Genomic DNA, 23,432 nt, shown 5'->3' with positions numbered 1-23,432 from the left:
GACGATGGTGACCAAATGCTTTCTTTGACATATATTGTCGTCGAAGTTGAGAATAAAGAAACATGAACTTGATTTTTAGAATGATTGATTGATAATTTTGGTGGGGTTGAACTATCTTCAAAATTTACATTCATTGCAAACCAACAGAAAGTGAGTTGCATGCTTTTAGTTTTTTATAAATTTATTTTCTTAATTTATCATACTTAAACCATAATATTGTCAATAACTTCTTTTTATCAGCATTACAACAACTTTTACTTTATATGGATGAAAGGTTTTGTTTTTATTAAATATATACAAATTTTATGAAGAAATTCTCTAGAAAAATTATAAATGTCTATTATGGAAGAGAACAACCCACACACACTCTGAAGCGTACAAAACCGTCATGAAAGACATTAAAAAAATTAAATGCAATCATTTTAAAATTTACGATTTAATAATTTTTTAATATTATAATTAAGTCTAATTTTAATGGAAAGAAAATTAATTTAAATTACTTGTAAAAACATAAAAAGCATGAATTGAACTGCAATCAATAATTGCTAAGTTTGTTTTACAATTAGTTAAGAAATAAGTTTTAACCAACAAGTTTTGAGCATATAAAATATAGTTACTTCTCTTTCCATACAATTAAATTCATGTTTAAAATTCAGATACTACTTCTCTTTCTATACGATTCATTTTTCATATTTAAAATCCAGATATTCTATCCTATCTACTCATAATATTTTTCTTTTCTTAATAAAATGTTCTATTTTCAAATATCAATGAAACATATATGTTACATACATTTGTGTTATTCTTTTATAATAATAAAAAGTAATAAAATTATTATTATGGTTATTATTATAATTATAAAATGAAATATAATTTTTTTAATTTTATTCAAAAGAATTTTTAATTGTTTTTCTAAATAATTTTTAATTAAAAATTTAAGTTTAAGAAAATAGTCAAATAAAAGACAATTGAATTTAAAAAGAAATAATTTAAAAGATCATATCGTTAAAATAATTATTTTAATTTAAAAAATTATTCAAAGGATATAATTAGAAAGCATAACCCCCAATAAGAAAAAATCCCCTGAATATAGCAACAGATAGATGATTTTAAATGTATTTAGATTATAAAAGATTAAATTAATCTCTTTAGGAGTTAAAAGGTAAAACTAAGAGAAACGCCATTGAAGTGATGGAAGAAGTTGAAGGTCGGCGAATAAGGAGATTTGTGCCTCAAAGGCTCTCACGCCGCCGTCTTCTCCCACTTCACAGTTCTTCCTCTTCCTCTTCCAACATTTCCAACACGGTTTCTTGCTGGTAAATCACCTTCTTCGATTGTTTCATTTTCCTCCATCTCTGTGCGCATAGAACTTAATTTGTGTAATGTCTAAATGCAGCTATTGCGACTACAAAATCTCCTCATTTAACATACCTCTATTTCTCTTGGGTCGCCGATACTCCAGGTCATATTTTCTGTTCGGCATGCGCGCACGGTTCTGCTTTTTATTCAATATTTCTTACACTTGCTTTGCATGACTTGTGTATCTTATAGGTTTTTCAAAATATGGTTCTCAATTGGGGTTGGCTTTGGCGTCTCTGCGTTATTTGGAGTTTCTGTGGTGAGAATTTTGGTGTTCCTCAATTTTCTTTTTCTTATTAAATGTTTGAGTCGATGGTAAATTAGTTTTGGCAAGGTGCAATACAGCGTCTGGTATTAGTTCTTGAATGGTGGAAATTGTTGTTAAGGTCCTTGAATATACAGTTATTCGAAACTCTAATCAATCCTTGAGTGTGTATTCCATTTGTCAAATTAGTTATCGAGATTTATTACGCGAGGACTAATTTGAGTTGAGCAATGCATATTCTAAGTGCAATTTTCATCATTGAATCACTAGTATGACCAGCCGTACGGTCTTTTTGGATTTTTTTTTCATAGGCACTTCTAAGAAAAAAATGAAATAAACTTTTGCACAAACCCACAAGCTAAATTTAGCTTATGCATAAACTATTTATAAAAGCTCTTTTATACTTGTTTCTCTAATAGATTATCTTTTACTTTGTATGTATTGAGAAGTTTGTCTCTTCTTCTAGAAGTACTTGTGTGAAATTTATTCAGGCTGGTAATCTTTGAGGGACTATTTTGGCTATTTGCTCTGAATATTTTCTTTTTTGGATTTCAATTAATTTGTATAGTACCAAACATGTCCAGATTCTTCTTTGGGAACTAGCCAGAACATTGCAACTCCTTGGTGGCGGCATTAAGCTTGGAAACTTTGCCAGTACCTGGCTGTTTGGTTTACCTCCTTTGGTTGGCAACTTTATTTCTCCTTCCTTTCAAATTTAAATCAGTTTGATATTTGTTTTTTGAATGGAATAACAAAGACAAGGCAAATATGTCAGCACTAAAACACCCACATGGAAAATGTGAATAATCTTTTTCTTTCATGTGCTCAAGAACTTAATAACTGCATCTTATGCAGGTGCCCGGGTTAAGTTTATCACTTGCTGATGTTGGGTACGCTTGTGTTTCTACCATCATATCCGTCTCTGTGCACGAATTTGGTCATGCAGTTGCTGCCACAAGGTTAGTTGTCTTCACATCTTTTGCCTCTGACTAAAACTTAATATTATCATCTATTGTTGTGTTACTGTGTTGATAAACCTTTGGTTTGCTGTCATCTATATTACTTCCTCCTAAAGTATACAAAACATCTTCGTAGTTAGTTATCTTAGGTGAGTGGTTGTTTAAATACTAAATAAGCATTCCTTCTACTGAACTCCTGGTCAAAAGCATTCCTTTTCCGAAACTTTATCTAAAGCTGAAGAAAATCCATGATTTAGATGAACAAAATGAGAAATTCAACTATTTTGTGCATTTTAATTGTAGCAATTATTAAATTAATAATTAATCATTTAACTTAACCTAGTTTTGACAGAGAATTTAGGAGTTTGAAAAATGAAATTCACAAAGTATCTCAATAGTTGTCTAACATACGACTGTCATAATTACTAAATTGTTTCTTAATATTAGAGATATGATTTGATTACATTAAATAGGGAAATTTAATATAACTGACAGGGAAATATTAAAATATTTCCTATTATTGGTTTTGTTTGTTATTATTTTATCTCTTCTTCATTATACCCATGTGTGTACCCAACACGAAATTCATTATAATGTCCTAAAAAACAATTTCTTTATTGTATATTTTATACGTTGAGGCTTTATGAATATATTTTGGGTGCTCCTTATTGCTGTTGAACATATTTTAGCATCAGTTGCAATTGTCATACATGTTTAAATCGTCATCGAGGGTGTATCTCTAATGGTCATTTTAGCTGTAAAGTTTTGTTATTCTTTTATTTAATATGTGACCATGCAAGTACAAGAATTGTATAACCCCGAATTTAGTTTTTGCTTGAAATGATGAAAGCTAGATTCTCATGATTTAACCTTTTCAATGAAAAGCAGTGAGGGAATACAAATAGAATACATTGCCATCTTCATTGCAATACTATTTCCTGGTGCATTGGTTGCCTATGAATTGTTCCAGAATGTGCCTTATTGGACTGGCCTCCGTGTGTATTCTGCTGGCATTTGGCACAATGCAGTTGTAAGTTGAATAGAATAGGATCCGTTGATACTAGTATTAAGGATGGACACTTGAGCTACTTGATAACCTTTTTTTATATGTTCTAGAATTTAAAAAGAAATTGAAAATATATACTTGTTAAAGAAGGGAAAGCAATATGTACAATTTCTTGATTGGTCCAGTTTAATTAAATTTGTCCTATTTCACTAAACTTTTAGCTCATGGCAGTTGCACTAGGTCTAGTTGTTTAAGCTTTTCAGAGTTGATCCTTGCTTGTTGCATCTATGGCCAACTATTATATCATTTTTTATGTTTACAAGTAATAAAATATGATATACCAATCATAAAAAAATCTTTTAAAATCTATGGATCACCACTAAAGTTGCCATCATTCTGCTTCAGTGTTTTTGGAGTTGGTCACTACCCTATGCCATCCAAGGTTTTGGTGATTTCAAGATGTGCCAGTTAAGCTTTTGATTGCCTTTAAATATGGTTCGTTCTGAATTGTCAATAACGCACTCAATTCTAATTGTAAGGGGGAAACCGTTGAGGGAGTCTCTCCCTATTTTCTTGTATCTCTGTTTCTTTTTGTACAGTCTGTTCAGTACCTTTTTCTGATATTTATTTTCAGATTCCGAACAGACTCCTCCAGGTGTTTGAGAGACCTGGTGATGGACTTCTTTAATCAAGAAGTCAAGAAAGCGTGTAAATCACAAGGAAAAGACTCTCACAATGAATAACCTCTTCTTATTCAATGAATGGAAGAATAAAATGTCCCGAAAACAATCAAGGAAGCCTAACCTCCCTCCACTGGACTAAGTTCCAGTAACACTCAACAAACAAAATACAATCTCAATAATCCTGCCCTTTACAACTAACTCCTTATTTATACTCCCCAATACAATCTCAATAATCCTGCCCTTTACAACTAACTCCTTATTTATACTCCCCTTTCCCTCTAACTAACTGCTAACAGAAACTCTCTGCTTCCCGCCGCCTTTATTCTTCCTCACATATACTTTTAGTCCTCTATCACCTGGCCTCTCACTCCCTATTCCACTCCTAAGCAACCCCACTTCTAATTCTTCCTTGTGGTACCTTCTTCCCCTTTCAGTTACGTCTCTAATAAGCTATTTTGTAGACTAGTTTCTGTTACTAATTGATTCAGGCATGCTGAGGCATCTAACATTGAATTAAACCAACTAGGTGAAATTATATACCTGTTAGGTTCCTAGGTAGAGGAACCCAAGAAAACTACTGTAAAACACCAAAGCTCACTGAAAAGATATGGTATTATTGATTCTAGGCACCCATAATAGGATGAATGCCTCCAAGGGACAAAGTTCCCTTCACACAGGATGGTAATGATCCTGTCAACAATTCTCTAGACATCCGAAAACATTTCCTACAAAGAACCCCCACTATATAAAGAAAGACCCACTCAACCTAACAACCCAACTAACAACTAATTTTGTAATCTATTTCCACCTATCATACACATTATATCCTATTATTACACGCCACTGTAGAACAACCTTGTCCTCAAGGTTGGAACAATGAAGCTTTAAGCATGATCTCATGGCTTTAAGCTTTAAGCTTTAAACTTGAACCTACTGGCTACTGTTCGCAAATTCAGGTTTGGAGGCTTGGGTGGTGGTTGATATGAGAGAATTGTTGACTCCTTCTGTTCATTAATGATAAGAACTGCTTCCAACCAAAAGACCTGAAAAACTAGTGACTTCTTGCATGGGTCAAAAATGTACCCTCCTTAGAACCCATTAGATGGGCAAATCCAGGCTCAATATAGTATGGTTTTGAAATCAAGATTAAACCATGTACAGAGACCCGAACCTGTAACATTTTTGAAACACCTGGTTGTCCCTTCTCATTCTCATGGCCAGACCCGGTGTTACGTAGACTAAGGTAAACTTTGCCCGAACTATATTAATTTTGGTTGAGCTGAAACCTACCGAAGTGGTAGTAGACTTCTGAGGGTACAATAGGATAGCTACTTGGGAAGAAAACATCAATAAGGAATAGGCCATCATGATATGGTGTCCCCTCTACCCTAATAATTACTGCCCTAAAAAAATCTATTATTGATTCATAAACGCTAACAAATATTGAATCCGACAAATCCTCCTCCAAAGACTTCCACTCTTGGATTCTTTTAGCCTAATTCTGTGAAATCCCCAAAATTTCATGTGACTTCATCGACATCAACAACACTTTTGGCAACTGCTCCATTATTTCCAACAAAACTTGATTTAACAGTACAACTAGATAGTGGCTGAAAATGAAAAATTTTCTTCGACCACATATCGTTTCTAAATCTAGTTATAGGAAAATGAAATGACGATCCAACCAGATTTGAATGATTCACAGTGTTAATTCCATGTACTGTCAAACTCTCACATAAAATTTCCACACTCCCAATCTGTGTTACTGCTGCCAGAACTCTCACATAACTTGCTTCTCCTGTTCCCTTCAGCTCTCTTTTGTAGAGTTGTTGCCAGATCTTCCCAAGAGAGGTTCTTGGATTTTTGGTGCTAGATCTTGAATCCCTGGACTACATTTTTTTCATTGTTTGGGTGTACTTTTTTTGATCCTTTGGTGTTCTGAACTTCAGAAGCATTTGTTGCCCTTGTTGTTTGACCTTGGGTGTCAGTCCCTTCACATGTGGACAACTCTTCTCCTTCCACCCATGGAAAAATTAGTTCTTCCTCACCCTTCCTAGTTCCATCAATGGCATCCTCTTCTCCTTTCTTCTCCCAATTGATTGAATTTTCTCGTCCACCTAAGGGTTTCTTTGCTTTCTTGATGTCTTGCAGAAGTTCCTCTCTTCTTCCCTTCTTGCTCTGTAAACAGACTTAACTGGGTCGCTCCCTGACACCACTCTTTAAACCCCAGGCCTCAACAATTTTTCTCTCTCCTCATATGGTCTACTACTTTGTGAATATCTTTCTTCCTTCTTTTCTTCATCATTAGCCAAGAACTTTCCTTCTTCAGAGAATTTCTTGCCTTTCTTGATGTTTTACAGACTATCTTTCTCAGCATCCATACCTGTTTTTCCCTTTTTCTCTTTCCTTTCATGACAAATTTCTCACTTCCTTCTGGGCCCTTTCTGTGATTCTTGGATTTCTGCAGCATTTATTTTATTTCTTGGATATTTCTTCTCCATTCTGCTATTACCCTTTTTTATTCGCTGGCCCACCACTCCAAAGTATTGACTCTTCCTTCCATGCTTCCACCACCGCTCCAAAGTATTGACTCTTCTTTCCATGCTTCCACCACTTCTTGATCCGGTAGGTTGGACTAATTTGTTAGATTCCTAGGTAGAGGAACCCAAGAAAACTACTATAAAACACCAAAGCTCATTGAAAAGATATGGTATTATTGATTCTAGGCACCCAGAATAGGAAGAATGCCTCCAAGGGACAAAGTTCCCTTCACACAGGATGGTAATGATCCTGTCAACAATTCTCTAAATATCCAAAAACATTTCTCTGCCTACAAAGGCCCCCACTATATAAAGAAAGACTCACTCAACCTAACAACCCAACTAACAACTAATTTTGTAATCTATTTCCACCTATCATACACATTATATCCTATCAATACCATATAAGTATTATATGATCAACTAAATAATAAACTGACATAAAATCTTTGTAAGATGCTTAGGTAAATTTATATATTAGCATCAAAAGATCATATTGTTCTGCAAAATAAATAATAATAATAATACAAATACGAAATTAACTGAATTAAATAATTTTATATTGATTAAATTTGCTTAGGATGTACCATATAAAACAGAAACTGCATAGAAGTTACCAATCAATATATCACTGACACAGGCTTGGGTTCAATAGTGGTACTTTTGTTAAAATAAAATTGAAATGGTCTTCAATCCAACCATGACTGGCTGTGCGTGGTTCAGATGGTTTGAACCTGGTGTGACAGTTCAATGATCAGTTTTTAAATACTGATTTTAGTTGCTAGACTGAACTGATAAAAGGACTGGCTCACAGTTGAATCAGTTGGCCCGACTAGCCTAGTCCAATTTTCTCAATCGTGATGATATCTATACCATAACTCTAGAATAAATACAACTCATCAAAATCTTGCATGAAAATAATCCTGTATGATGATATTCTAATAGATCTTAAGTAGCGCAATGTGAATTTTGGAAGAAATTTTCTAAAGTTAATTAATTGGTGTAAGTTTCATTTTGTTCTGCATTGGTGTCATTAGATCTTGAGTTTCTATTCTTATAATTTTGGGTGTATCCATGTCTTTAGTTTGATTTTTAATGACCGAGATTGCTAATTTCATTTGTACACCTTCTACAATTTTCTAGTGTTGTGCGGCTTGCGGACTGGCATTATTCTTCTTGCCCTTGATCTTGTTTCCCTTTTACACCAGTGGTCACAATCCCAAGGTACTATTTTTAAAATCATTTTAGGTTTATCATTTTGTTTGGTTCTCATATATCTTGCCCTTTCTTTTTGCATGTTGGTGGCTACATGGGAGCAGGTTTTGAATGTACCCCCAACCTCACCTTTGTCTGGTTATTTAGCTCCTGGTGATGTTATTCTGTCGATAGATGATGTAACCATCAGAAATTCACAAGAATGGTTAAAGCTCAATACGTTGACATATAATGTTAAGCTTAATAATGTAAATCTTTCTCATCGCACTGGAGAATTGGAGACTGTCAATAAAATGAAGGGTTATTGTGTCCCTAGTTTTATGATGGAAGAAATAAAAATCACCAAATGGCTGGGAAATCAACATGTTTGTCCCGGTGAACTTACTGCCTTTGTAAAATTATGCTCCGCTAATGTTACACTTCATGATGGTCAGAATAAAACTGATCTTTTGAACATTGGACGGAGTATGTACTGCATAAATGCTAAAGATGTCGTCAAGCGTAATAGGTGTGGTGATGACAGGGGACTAGCCACATTAAGGGGAGGTGGCTGTACGTGCCTTCAGGTAGACAATTGTTTTAACGTTTATGAACTTACTAATTTATGCCAATGTGTCTACTCTGTTACTTTTACACTATACCTCGACATTTAAGATAATAACTAGCAACTGAATGTTCTTGGATATTTTTCACAGGATGAATTTTGTTTAGCTCCAGTTCAGGAGCCTGGATTGGTGTGGGTTGAGATTGCATATTCAAGTCCTTCTCATGAATGTTTGTCACATGAACAAAACAGATTTCCATTTTCTAAGACTTCCGGCGTTAAGGCAACTAATTGTGGTGGGACTTTTATTTTTGTTGGTGATGTTGTCTCTATGGCACATTCAATTAAGCTAACATCGTATCAGCCTCGATGGGGACCACAAATTGTTGCATACTTTCCAAGTATACTGGAAAGGATATTAATATGGACATTTCATACCTCTCTTGCGCTGGCTCTTTTCAATGCTTTGCCTGTAAGTGATGAACATTTTTCTTCCTTATGTTAGGCATTACCAAGCATATACAAGTAGATATTATCCCTGAATACAAGTTATCAGCTCTATGATGCTTTAGTGTGATATAGAAGACTATCTATAACTTCACCTTTACAGGCTGTTCAATGAAGATAAAAGAGAGGCTAACTAAAAAAAATGAAAAATTTCTGTAGTTGCTAAGCTTTTGAGTAAGTTAATATTAATTATATTTTAGAGTATAATTGACGTTCAGTGGATTATTAGAATACATATACCCTTCTGCATATTGTGATGAATTTAAAGGGTCTGTAGTCTAGTTATAAGTTCGTTGGGTTCTAATTAAATAACACCGTAGTCCTTCTAAAAGGTGTTACTAAAATTGTTAACTGTATGCTCTTTTTGTTGCTTCCAGTGCTGTTTTAAGGATTGTTTTGGGGAGAAAATTAGATCAGATTAATAGATCAGAAAACAACAATAGTCACTTTACTTTTTTAAGTTAGGTTTATTTTTTTTAAGTTAGGTTAAATTAATATGCAATTCAATGAAATATTTGACAATTTTAAATTGATACCTATGTTTTAAAATATTATAAATGGATTCTTAAATGTAAAAATCATTTTTAATTGTGTTGTTTACTACCGTGAAATTAAGGTTTTGCAGGGTTCCCTCAAGCAGAGGACCTAATTGAACATTCTTAAATAGTTCAGGAATTTATTGAAAAATTAAATTAGCTGCATAAAGTGTTTAAATATGTTCAATTAGGTCCCGCTCTCTAGATGGAGTTCTGATGGAACTTAGGGAGGGTCCTCAATAAAATTGATTAATTAGTTCAAATACATACTTACAAACGTTAAGAGAATTATTTAAAAATCTCAAAATAGCCCACCGTCTTACAAATTAATTGGACCATTATGTTAACAGTAAAAAAAGTAAGAATATGAAGGCAGAAATATTCATGTCTGGCCATCTCGCTTTATGTTGCATAGTTTTCACATTTTCTTGAGTAATTACTGTTTAGACAAGGATAACGTGTACTTCATAGCAAAAGATCTAGAGGAAAGGAGCTTGGATTGTATTTATCTCAATCTGCTCATTGTTAATCAAAGAAACTGCTAGTTTTTCTATCTTTTGCTAGTTGACATTTGAAGAAAATGATTTGGTTTGTTTAAACTGCTTTTATTGATGGAATAACCAAGATTGAAAGGAATGTAGAATATGTGAAAGCCTTTTGAAGTTTACTTAGAAGATTCTATTATGCTTCTATTGAATTTCCTCTTATAATGATGATATTATCAGGTCTATCTTCTGGATGGTGAATATATTTTAGATGCAACTTTATCCTACTCTACTTCGCTAAGCTCCAGGAAGAGGAAGAAGGTTCTTAGAGTATGCCTTTTTTGTGGGTCACTTTTTTCTATTATTGTCTGTTTCCGAGAACTACTTCAGTTTTATTTCTTTTAATATCATCATTTATTTAAATTTTTCTTTGATGTGTATGGGAACAGCTCAACACCACCGTGTAAATATTTGGTTCGAAATCTAGATTAACCAACTTTTCACACCCACACTGAAAATCACGTAGCTTTTAACAATTTTATATTCTAATATTTGAATTGTAATTACTAGTTACCGTATTATACTAATTCATAAATATTTTGTCCTGTACTTGAAATTTTCTGACATTTGTGTATGTGTATTTTGGAATCTACAATTAACTTCAAATTTAAAGAATTATAACATGTTTAAGTCTGTTTTTATTTATCAAATATATCGTTATATTACATGTTTATTAGATAGTTTAATGTTACAGGATGGATCAATCTAAAAATGTAACTATACTTTCAATAAAAAATAATTTAGTAAGTATCTCAAATGAAGGTAATTTTTTCATGAATGTATGTATCTTAAGCCTTTAATCTTAAACGTATAAAGTTCAAATTTCACTTATTTATATTCAAAGGTTAATATTTTATAATGACAGTAATGAAATTTGAATTTATCATTTCGTACAAACTATTCAAACTTTTATGGCTTGAGTTTTTTTTCTCAGCTTAGCTGGATGAAGTAACAAAAATCTCTTTTAGCACCTCATAGGAAGGTAAGAGTGATGTATAAGGAGGAAAAAACAATATAATTAAATATTATATTTGTAAGAGTTTTGGTCTTTTTATACCCATCATGGGGTGCATAAAGACATCATGAAGGTGCAGAAAGTCTTTGTTCTAATATTTTGTTGTAATGCTTTTGAACTTATCTGATATAAACTAGACTTCATCTCAAATGTTCTGAATAATTTTCCTCCCATTTTATCCACAAATGCCATCAGGGATTATTCGTTATGACTCTTATTTCTGAAGTTGGTCAATCATCTTTTTGAAATTTCAGAACCAACTTTTTCAATGAAAAATCTTTCTTTTATGTTATCTTCTAATCTTTTCAATGGGAGAATATGATCGATTATATTACCCGCCTATTATAGACTTGACACGAGTGTGGGTTTTCTCTATCAAAGTTGAAGTTGACATTCAACACTCTTTACCACACAACCATGTCTTCATCAAAGCTTAACACAATCACATTTTTACAAATTTAAATATAAGTAAAAAATCTTACATAAATAAATAATAATAATAAAAAAGTTGGATAATATGTAAAAACCACAAAAACTCATAAGTATTAAATTTTAAGATTTTATACTGAAAATAATCTCAAGTCTCTTACATAAACAATTCATAAATATTCAATTTCTCTCCATTCTAATTCAATAAAAAGTTCTATCACACACCAAATCAAGTCAGTCTTATTGTGTAATTGATATAATAACAATAATAATAATAATAATAATAATAATAATAATAATAATAATAATTTTTTGTGTATTGTTTATTAATACTCCTTTTTGAACCTAACGGTACAGAAAACGATGAAAACAAAACTGGTTTAGAAAAAGCAATGTAAGATACTAGAATGAGATGACGTAACAAAAATAGAAGATGAAATAAAAAGGAAGTATACAAGTTTCTTTGGAAATCTCTAGCTTTTGAAAGAGTGTGGACCAAGGATATTGTAGAAATTGAAAAGGTGAAACTCAAAAAAGATTAAAAAAATATGAATTTACAAGGAAAATTTGATCTCAAAGAGTTTCTTTGAAAGAATAGTGTTTGAAAAGAAAAGGAGTGATTGGACATTTCAAAATTTTGTGGATAGGATTTGAAATTAAAATTCAAATTTATATCCTTTCAAAAGTTTGAATTTTTGTGAATTTCAATTTGAATAATTAGATTGAAGTTCAAATTCATGTTTAAGAAAATAGTTATGATGTTTATAAATTAGTTTACTATCAATTTTTATTTTTTAAAACCAATTTTAAATTTTAAAAAATTTAGAAACAAAGATAAATAAATATTATGGATATTAAACATTAAATGTGTGAAAACACAAGAAAAAATGAAGTGAATTTAAAACACTATTAATAATAATAGTACATTTAGTGTGAAACAGCTTTATATAATAAATATAATGGCTAATTAACTATTAATTAGAAATATATAAAATATGGTTTCATACATTATACTCTCCATAAAGTACACTCTCTATGCATATATTAGATAATTTAATTCATAGTTATTAGAACTTTAAAATTAAAAAATGAGAATCATAATTATTGTTTATATAATTTTAAATTAAAATATATATTTTTTTGTTAATCATAAATATTTTGTTACCAATGGACGAAATATTCAAACATTTTAGATGGTAACATGGCATTTTGTTCATTATGGTTTAACTTGAAGTCCATTGATTGTACTGACATAAATTGGAAGAAAATGACATGTGTTTGAATAGATGGAAATTTATAACATATAAGTCAAATATGAAGTAATCAAAAGGAATAAAATTGATTACATATAAAATTGTTAATCTTATGTATCTAAAGCAAATACAAAATAAGTAAAGGACTGAGTAAAATTCAACATAAATGGATGTGAGTATAAGTTAACTTATAATTATTTATATGTGCATGACTTAATATAAGTTTTGAAAGTACAAAATATTTGATTATTTTTATGATATTTAATTTATTTTTTCATGCTCTCCATTAATGTTTTCCTCAAAGATTGACAAAAGTAAACTCAATTATAAACCACGTAGAATACTTAAATATGCACACTTATACATTTGGAACATGAATATACATTCATTTCATTAGTACTAAGCATGTGATAAAGCATTATTCAAGTTAAAGGAAAAGGAAAACTTCTTCGTTTACTGTGTGCTTTAATCTTATATCTTGCTAAAGGAGTACAAGATAAAAACTAAAGTCTGTCTAATATTTTCCTACCAACATAACATTAACACTTTGTTCACTTGAATTGATTTGGGAAGAGTGATAGAATGAATTTGAGATTATTAGAAGATAAATTTTGTTGTTGTTTATTCGAGTGGATTTGGACGTAAGTGAGAGTGGATTTGGAAGTAAATTTTTTTAATTTGTCACATCAATCAAATCCTACACTAATTCCCACATACTTTATTTCCAAATTCACTCTCAGTTACCTCTAAATCAACTCAAATAAACAACAAAAAATTTACCTTCAAATCCTCTCAAATTCATTCAATCAGTCTCTCCCAAATCCATTCAAGTGAACAAAGCCTAAAACTTTCAAAGCAAATATCATTTTGGAATGTAGAAAAAATTTATGAAACCATAAGCGGTTGAATAAAAGTTGTCAAAAAAATTATTAAAAAAACATTTTCCATATTAAAATTCTCTAAAAACTCAATTGTCTATTGAATAATATTCTTCTAATTTCTTTACAACTCATTCCGGAAATAATACATCTATAATGTGTTATCTCTTTAATAATGTGTTGATCACCTAAGAATGTATGTATAATTAATTTCTTCTCCGCCTAATTATTTATTTTACATAATAAACATATACCGAGAGTTCCTAATGCATTGTATAACTAATTTTATGTTAACTTAAAAGATTTATCTACAACTCATCCCCATTAATCTAACATACAGAGAAATAACTCATAATACAATTTAATTGATCCTATTATAAATTATTTCAAATAAAAAATCAATTAAAATTCGAATGTATTTTACTAATAATAATACACTTCCTTAAAAAACGTTTACTACTAATAAATACTTTTAGAAAAAATTAAAAGAATTTTGTTTTCTCTTTCTTTTCTTCTGTTGAAACACAGATAAATTCAGACTTCTATGATTGTTTCAAGTCAAGTCTTGCGTGTAACATTTAAAGTATGAAAATGTTAATCTCATTTAGATATTCTTTACTTTATTCTTCTCCTCTTTCATATATGCTATTTTGTGAGATGTGGAGTTCTTTTTGTTAGTTAATATAAACCATAAATGGCTTTAGGGAGTTTATTCAATGTTTGTGTTAGTAGTGGGTTTTAAGCCTAACTCAACCCCACAAAACCGGCTTGTAAGGTGAGGTTTGCACCTCACTTATATATTATAAATTGGCCTTATCTCTAGTCGATGTGGAACTTCCAACAGTTAGGTTCTTTAGAATTTACATAATCAAATTATTTTATTGAGGCACTAAAATAATGGGATCATGAGAAGGATATCGAACTTTCAATAATTTAAGTTTTAAATGTTTACAAAAAAATCAACAACATTAATCAAAGTCCATGGAACTTCTTGAAGGGCTAATATCCTATCAAGTAAAAATATGTTAGTAAGAGATATTAAAAAACTCACCTAAACTAACTTCAAAGCACCCACTCTAAAAGAACACTCACTTTCACTTATAAACACTTACCAAAATCTAAAAGAAATTTATTTCCCCTCTCTCTTTTGCTATTATTCAAACAAAAACAAATTATATTTATTATCTTAAAATAAAGATAAAATTTCTACATGTATCTAAGATGTCACTTAAACGTTTTATATATTCTGAGCATTGTCACTTTATTTTGTCAAAACTTCGAATCACTAAGTTTATGAATCTTTTTCTTATATTGATAATCATCGGTTCTAATATTATTGATGATTTTTGTTTTTAGTATTTATTATAAGGAGCAATTATATATATAACATAAGTCTAACTTATATAAAGAATATCAATTTTTAACTAAAAATATTAAGATATTGGGTTTATGGATATATTTTTCTTATATATGGTGTTTAAATTGTCTTAAACGTGAAAGTTGAACTCCCACTTAAATTATTTCCAACAAATAGCAATATTTTTAATCCAACATTTTAAGTTTATAAATTTATAATTATTTTTCTTTATGTTATTTTCTTATATATTTTTATTCAATATATAATCTGTTTAATATAAATATATTTCCTTTTTAGTACAATAAAAAAACAGTTTTATTACAACAATTTTAATTTTATTAGTTTTATTTGAATCTATGGTATAATGGATATTATAATCGAGTATGTGTTTGATATCTAATAATTGTCAAATATCTTTAATAAAGGAAAGATTAATGTTAATACATAATTAATCGAAAAAACTATTGAGGATTTCAAATTTTCACAGCAAATAGTAAGATATCGGGTTTATTGTCTACTAACATAATTTTTTCTTTAGTAATAAACATGTGACAATTACTAATAACCAAATCCTTTTAACCATTAAAAAACTTTAAATAAAATTAACAAAATTAAAACTTATATACTAAAATATATTTTTTATTATACTAAAAATAAAATAAATCAATATTCCTTGTATACTATTTACCCATATAAAATTCAACCAAATTTTTACAACAATAAAAATATAATTCAGAAGATATTATATGAACAGAGCATGACACTAATGAATAGACCCAGAACGTGTATTCTGTGAACAATTGAATTATGCTAACTAAAAGACGTGTCTAATCTTAAGTGATTGTACGTGGCTTTGGTAATTGTCAAAGGTTTTAAACAAATAATAACGATACTTTCACAACAATTTTTTTAATAATATTTTAATATCATTTATGTATCATTTTGAAATTGATCTAAAATTATTGCATAATCAATAATAATAATCATAAATATCAGTATATATCAATTACAAGATGATACGTAAATGATATTAACCTAATATTATTAAAGAAATATCGTCAAAAAGAATCGTTATTCTTAAACAAATCAAGAATTTCGGCTAAAAACCATTTTTGAAGGAACAGTATGAGAATATGCAGTGAATGTATCTGACAAAAAGACATTAGGTAACATATTTTGGGAGGCATGGAGACTTGGATGGGCATGATTATCGGAAGGAAGGTTGAAAGAAAGAGAGAGATACGTATTGATGTTTCCGAAGGCAGAGAAGAGAAGGTGTCGGCATGATTCCTGCTATCCTCATCAATGGTCATTGGTCAAATTATACTGCAACATTATTTCCTCTCACATCACCCTCTCTCTATTCTTCTTCTCTATTCTCATTTTTTTTTCATTTTTCTTTAACTGCTAATTATTACAATCAGTATAGATAATAAGTGTGGTAACAATTTCAACCAAAATAAATAACTTTTTATTTTTGTATAAAAAATATCACGGATGTTCCAAACCTTTTAGATTTTGTATATTATAATCAAAATTTATTCGAATTAAATTAGATCAATTTTTATTTTTGTATAAAGTATGTTAATGTAAAATATAAAATTAAAAATGATAAAAAATAAATTTATTTAGATATTTATTTTATTTTAGTGTCTTTTAAATTATTTATTAAAGAAAAAAAGTAACTACACTTTGTCCTATTTTGTAGTAAAATATTATTTTTATAGTATAGTTTTTTTATATACACGTGATAAAAAAAATACAAATGTAATGGTTTAATTTGAAGAGTCTTTTCTTAATATTTAAAAGCAATAATATGTGAGGAGTTTTATGTTAATTTTTATAACATAATGAAAGAATGTCCTCAAATATGAGAATATTTTAATGAGTGAAATATAAAAATGAGACTCGTATCAAATACAATTTCAAAATTATCATTTTTTTAGATAAACATCTAACAAGATTCAAATACCAAATTATGTATTTTTGTTGTATTAGTAACAATAGTAAAACATATAACTTTTACTTATATTATTTTGGCCCTCCAAAATTGTTGGTCAATAACCTCATTTAAATTATAGATAAAACTGACATAGAAAGTAAGAGTGGTGACAATTTCACAATTAAACAGAAGATTTTCTATGGGAGTTATACCTATAATTGACATAAAAAGTGAATGTGTACATTATTTTAAATTAAAAAAAATAGATACTATGTTGGTTGTTCATTATAATCGACATACAATCTTTAATTTTCTTATTTCTCCTTCTTTCTCTTGTCCTACACTTCACTATTTTGGTGGCACATCTCCTCTCTCATACTAACTTTTGTCTTTCCTATAGAGGAAGTGACTTTCGTATTCTCCCTCTCATTCTCGCTTTCACTATGCAAGTTTCTCTCGTTTTAACTCTGGTTAGTCATAAATCCTAATTTGTTATTTTGTTTATTGATTTTGTTATTGGTGTTTATAAGGACAATATCACAATGTGTTTATTGTGTTTGCTATGTCATCGTCAGAGTCTTAGACCTCTTGGATGTGAAGAAAAGGTCGATGAAAACATAAACCTTGCAAATGTGAAGAGATACAAGAAGTGGAGTAGAGCAACGGTGAGTAAAGGTCGAGATAAAACGTGTTACTTATCATTGAATTAGAATTTCATGCAGAATTTAGGAATGAAATGAGAGTGATATTTTCTATGTCAATTATAACATAACTATAATAGAAATAAAAAACTTTCTATACCAACTATATGTATGTATGTTCTAGAACTAATACAAATAACATTTTCTAACTGACATTAAAAGTTTTTGCTACACTAGTGATAAGTGAACTGACTACCATATAAAATTCCAACAAAAGGTTTTAAAATAGTAAAACTCTTTTATGAATATTACGTTAAAATTTTTTGTTAAGTAGTTCTATTTATAAAATAAATAAATATCAATAATTTTTCTTTATTAATGTATTTTAATAAAAACTATTTTAAAATATATGGTAATTTTATGAATAGACAAAAATTTATCAAAATTATTCTCTTATATTTACTAAAAAATTAGATATATTGATTTATGAGTATAAATAACTTTATATTATCATTAAATCATATATTACAATATACAAAATAATTATTTGTTTTATCACCATTTTTCAAACCAAATTTAAAATAACTTGTAATTGCATATGATGGGGAAAAGAATTTTTTCAAAACCATTTAATCGCAAACTGTTATATGTGATAGATTTCATGAACTTTAATAATATATTTTTAACCTATGGTAAGTGTTTTACATGGTTAACCCTAAAGCCGACTATGAATATAAAAGTTTGCATAAAGTAAATATAAATGTATTCCATTATATGTATGAATGAGAGATATTTATGCATGGAATGCAATGAGAGTATTTAGGTAGAATAAGTGGAAAAGTGGGGCCTGGGAGAAGAGACGTAACGTTACATTTGACTAAAGAAAAAGAAAAGAGAGGGAAAGGGAAAGAGATTTGTCGGTGGGGTTAGTGGGCCTGGGCTAGGTTGGGCCCACGGGAAATAAGAGGAGCATGTGGGCGTTACGTGGCAAACTGCCATAACCGACAATAACCGTGACCTTGTCCTTGCCTCGAGTTCCGTGTTGCTTCCTCCTTTGCTTTGGGACCTCCACTTTTTCAGGTGTCACCACCGCATTTCTGTGCTCTCATCATCCATCACTTCCTATCTTTTAACCTCTCTTTTTTAATTACTTTTTAATTTATCTAAATTATATTCTATAACATTCTGCATTTTTGTCGGTTTAAATACGTCTTTTTTTGTTAAATTCCCTGAAGAAAAAAAATGTATCCATGCAAATTTTATAGTTTACTTTTTATTGATGTTAATGCAACACATTTTACGAGTGTAAAAATTTGTTAAACTAACAATGACATTGTGATTTGGTAATCAATTCTTAATGGTGATGATGACAATGTGACATTAAATTTTCATTTGTTGAGCACACTTTTTTTGTTTTTCTGACTAGACTTAATAATAAATGTAATAAATGATTAAAATTAATCAACCATGATTTTTTTTGTTTACAATAAACGGGAAAAAAAACAAAAAATTCATTTAAAATATGGATTTTAGTCCTTCCAAAAAAATGTAATGTGTTCTTAGTTTCTTTATTTATATTAAGAGTAGATAGTTTTGTATTGAGAAGTAAATAGTGTGGTTTTGAATAACCGTTCGAAACTTAAAATATCGTATAAAATTGCAACGAAGATAGTGGGTACGTGTAGCATTTAATATTTAGAGGAATTAAGGATAAATTAGCTTTTCATCTAAATGAAAGATTAAAATATATTTAGGAATTCTGTTCTGGATTGAGTTTCAAAAGCCCACAGCACAAACACTAATCGAGTGGTCCACAATCAAATAACCCAAACTCGCGTAAATAAATCATTAAACAATGGAACGAGAACGGTGTAATCAAAGATAACGGTAACACAGCCTAAAAAATTCACTCATAAATATTATTTAAAAAGAAAAAAAAACTATTCTTAAATAAAAAACAACCGAACTGACAAGTGTGGCTGTTACATGTATTGATGATATTGGATAACCTTATTTAATACAGGATTACATTGAAAAACCCTACGAGGACAAAGTTTGCAATAAAGTTGAGGTCAAGTGGTTACTTAAAAAGTCAATATTTTTGGTAAAAGATTTGACCGACGAAAACACATGTATACAACACACACATGTTGCAGATTTGAAGACTTGAAATCTTGTAAGATTTTTGGATATAATATAAAACGTATTAAAATTTTGAATGTTTTTGTGATAAATAATAATATAATAGATTCAGCGTAGGAGAGAGAAGGTGAGTGATTACGAGAGAAGTTGTGTAAGAGGAAACGTTGATAGATATAAAAAAAAAAGGGATATTATTGTTTTTATACAGCTAACAAAAATTTAGACGTATTTATTTTTTGAATTTTTTGAATTTTTAAATGATGGAAATAGTTTTTAAAAAATATTGTATAGAATTAACAAGACAGGGAGTTGAATGGGTGGTTTTCTTTGTCAGACACAACACAGCACATTAGGTGTAGCTTTCATTCCGACGTAGCGCCACGTGTTTGTTCTCCATTTTTCAATCCTATGAAAGCCCCCTTTTCACGTTTTTTCTTTTCTCATTTAATTCATGACTGCATGCCACGTTAGCATGCCGGGAATTTCTTTTGAAACCTAATCTGTTAAAAAAGGATAATGTTTAAATTTTTGTGTGAGTGTCGTAAATAAAAAAGTATTTTGTGTATGTGCGTTGTGCGTGTATAAATAGAGAAAAATCAGTTAGCTTTCGCGATCTTTGAAAATGTGATGTAGCATAATGATTTTAGGGTATTAGAAAATTGTTTAGCCTGATTTGTTGAAGACTATTACCTTGGTGTGTATGGCGAATGTTGGAAAGATGAAAAAGAAGAAAAGGTTTTGATGGTGCGAATGATAATTATTGGATTTGATTAATGTTTAAAAGGGGAAAGAAAGGAGAGAAGAAAGTTGTTGTGTTGCATAATGGTCCCATTGGGGAAGAAGAGCGTGATATTGGACTTTCTAACTACCATACCTAACCCTTATAAACAGTTCAACACTCTCTTTTGTATTCCTTGGCACACCATGTGGCTTTGTGCTCTGTGGTCCCTTTCACCTCTTCTTCCTTCTCATCCACACGTAAGCTCTACTCACGACACACGCTTTTTTCTCTTTCTTCATTCTCGTTTCCAACATCATCGTAATTGCAACTCATTTAACCATTTTTTCTACTACACACCGCTTTCTTTATTAACTCAATTTCAACTTCTCACTAACTTCCTCTCCTGCTTTTTCCTTTCTCTTTATTCAAAAATACACACATAAAATATATTTTAAGTCTAACTCTTTCTTATAAAATCAAAAATTTCAATCCATTTTTTAAACCTAACTCAACTCCACAATATCGACTTGTAAGGTAAACATTACACCCACTTATATATACTAAATTAATCTTATTTTAGTTGATGTGAGACTTCCAATACACCTCCTTCATGTCGAGATATATATATATATATCGAGTTTGAAACTAAACATTAATGGATGATCCAATAATAGCTCGATAATAAGTGAAACAATATTTCTAACAAACAACAAATATCGTTAGGATAAACTCTAATCTGACTCTGATACCATATTAAGAAATGAACTTTAAATCGATTTTATAGAATTGAATTAAATTTAAAGTTCACTTCTTAACAGAGTGAAATATTAAATTTACCAAATAATAAATTTTATTGAAATAGACTTACTCATAATTCAACAACAAATTTTAGTATGATAAACTCTAATTTATGATTTTGATATTATATTAAAAGAAAATTTTTTAGTTTAATTTAACTTTTCAAAACCAGTTTACAAAATGATATTTATACGAAAGAAAACATGTACGATAAATATGTATAATCTGGTTTATTAATTATGTGTAAAAATATTTTAACCCTAAAGTTAAATGGATGAAGTGGTAGAATGGAAAGAGTGAGGTATTGATGTTTACTAGAATAAGTTTGTTGTTTTGTTGTTGATTTTTTTCATGAGTAGCTACCTACTAATGCCTATGGGCTATGGTTTATAGTCGATAGTTTCTCTGGAGCACATGCAGATGCAGATGCTGATACACCAAACAAAGCCCTAATAAATGCCACTTTTGTCTGAACTCATGGTGGGGGAACACTGTCGTGGTCAAACTTGAGAGTAATAAATTATATATAGTAACAGCAACTATAATGCCTTTTTTCTGTTCCGTAATGTTGGTCTTTCATTGCATCAATTTTAATTAATGTCCACCACAATCAAAGTAAAAAAAAAAAAAAAGAATATTAGTATACGGTAATGGAAGAAGCTTTAGTCAGATCAGATTGTTCTGTTCTTCACGTGATGGCAGTTATCTTCAGAACACACACATGGTAGCATATCTTTCAGGACAAAACCAAATCTTTCTTGTTTTATCAATTTCTCATTTGCCCATCATCATACACAAAATCAAACTCCATTTTCCATACATATGATCATCAAGTTTTCCAAATTTTTATAATCACGTTTAATTATATAATATATGTTCTTATAACGTTTCTTCAACTTATTAATAAGGTACATCTCTTATCTCTCTCTGCATGCCAACGAAATATTTAAATTATTCTATATAATTTAACCAATAAAATATAGAATAGATTATCTTCCTTACTTGAATTAAGTATTTCAAAACAACATTTAACAAAATAGATGTGTTAATAGCAAGTAAAGGAAAAAAAAACAACTCAAGAATATGAATTAATAAGAATGAAACAGAAGAATGTAGCAAGAACATGTAAAACAAAAATGAAAAGATAAAAGTGGACAAGTCTTAGATGGACGAAGAACATGAGACTTAAAGTTGCAAAACTTTCTCCATAATAAGTGTAATGAAAAAACACCACTTTGACTTCTGAGAAATTAAGATAAGTCTAAAGAAGAACATCACTTTCTCAAGTGTTTCAAACTCTTTCAAATTTTCATACATGTCAACGTAAGTGTAGTGTAGCTATTCACAAGCCTCCCATGCTAGCTATATCTATGAAAAAGAAAGAAAATTAAAAGGAAGGATAATTTTAAAAAAAAAACATAGGTCTAGTCCAATTATCAAGATTAATATAATCTTTTCCACACTTATATTCACATTTCATGCATATCACCCGTTCTTTTTCTTCTATCTTTTGATTGAACTTTGATGATCTCATTTGAACTTGATTGGATATTCAACTAAAGCTTAATTACAACCTAAACTACAATTGCTATTTGCATCTAAAACTACAAAGAAATTAAAGGAAACAAATCTAACAATTATTAGTCCAAAATAATAGTTGAGATATAACTCACCATGATGTCCGAGTTTAAAGCACAATGCTAGTCATATATATCTATAAGGTGTTTGATTATAATATTTTTGTGTGATAACCTGATACGTTATCATTTACGAATAATTAGGTTTGAGAGTGTTATTTATTTTACTGGTATTATAGATTCGATCAATTTGATTAGACTATAAAATTGTGAGACATATAAAAAAGAATAAACAGATAACTTACCAAGGAGTCCTACACGTAGAAATTGTAGTTACCATAATTAATAGTGTTTTAAAACTAAGTGATAATCTCACTTAACTAAAAATAAGTTTTTTATTATAAAATGATGGTATAATTAAAATTAATCAGTAATATATCCATGAATATTATTTATAAATAGAATTCAAATTTATTCAATCTAAACAACTAATTAATTATAATATATATTACTTATATTT

General features: G+C 29.7%; 1 protein-coding gene across 1 annotated transcript; it reads left to right on the top strand.

The window, feature by feature from the left end:
- The first annotated feature begins 1,154 nt into the window (after positions 1-1,154).
- Positions 1,155-10,725, top strand: LOC124840533 (Peptidase M50 family protein). Its single transcript, XM_047316600.2, has 10 exons — positions 1,155-1,316; positions 1,397-1,462; positions 1,552-1,618; positions 2,209-2,307; positions 2,480-2,583; positions 3,472-3,613; positions 7,956-8,036; positions 8,132-8,593; positions 8,723-9,043; positions 10,340-10,725. Exons 1-10 carry the CDS (start codon positions 1,192-1,194, stop codon positions 10,502-10,504), a joined length of 1,632 nt encoding a protein of 543 aa, XP_047172556.1. The 5' UTR covers positions 1,155-1,191; the 3' UTR covers positions 10,505-10,725.
- Positions 10,726-23,432: the final 12,707 nt, after the last annotated feature.

This window comes from Vigna umbellata, chromosome 1 (assembly GCF_029865625.1).
Source record: "Vigna umbellata cultivar VRB3 chromosome 1, Vumbellata_1.0, whole genome shotgun sequence".
Classification (NCBI taxonomy): Eukaryota; Viridiplantae; Streptophyta; class Magnoliopsida; order Fabales; family Fabaceae; genus Vigna; species Vigna umbellata.
This window is presented reverse-complemented; position numbering and strand designations above follow the sequence as displayed.

Excerpts from the sequence above, each read along its gene's own strand:
- LOC124840533 (XM_047316600.2), top strand. The coding sequence starts at position 1,192 with ATGGAAGAAGTTGAAGGTCGGCGAATAAGGAGATTTGTGCCTCAAAGG. Across the intron at positions 2,308-2,479 it reads TGTTTGGTTTACCTCCTTTG|GTGCCCGGGTTAAGTTTATC; the intron begins GTTGGCAACTTT and ends CATCTTATGCAG. Across the intron at positions 8,037-8,131 it reads CCAGTGGTCACAATCCCAAG|GTTTTGAATGTACCCCCAAC; the intron begins GTACTATTTTTA and ends ACATGGGAGCAG.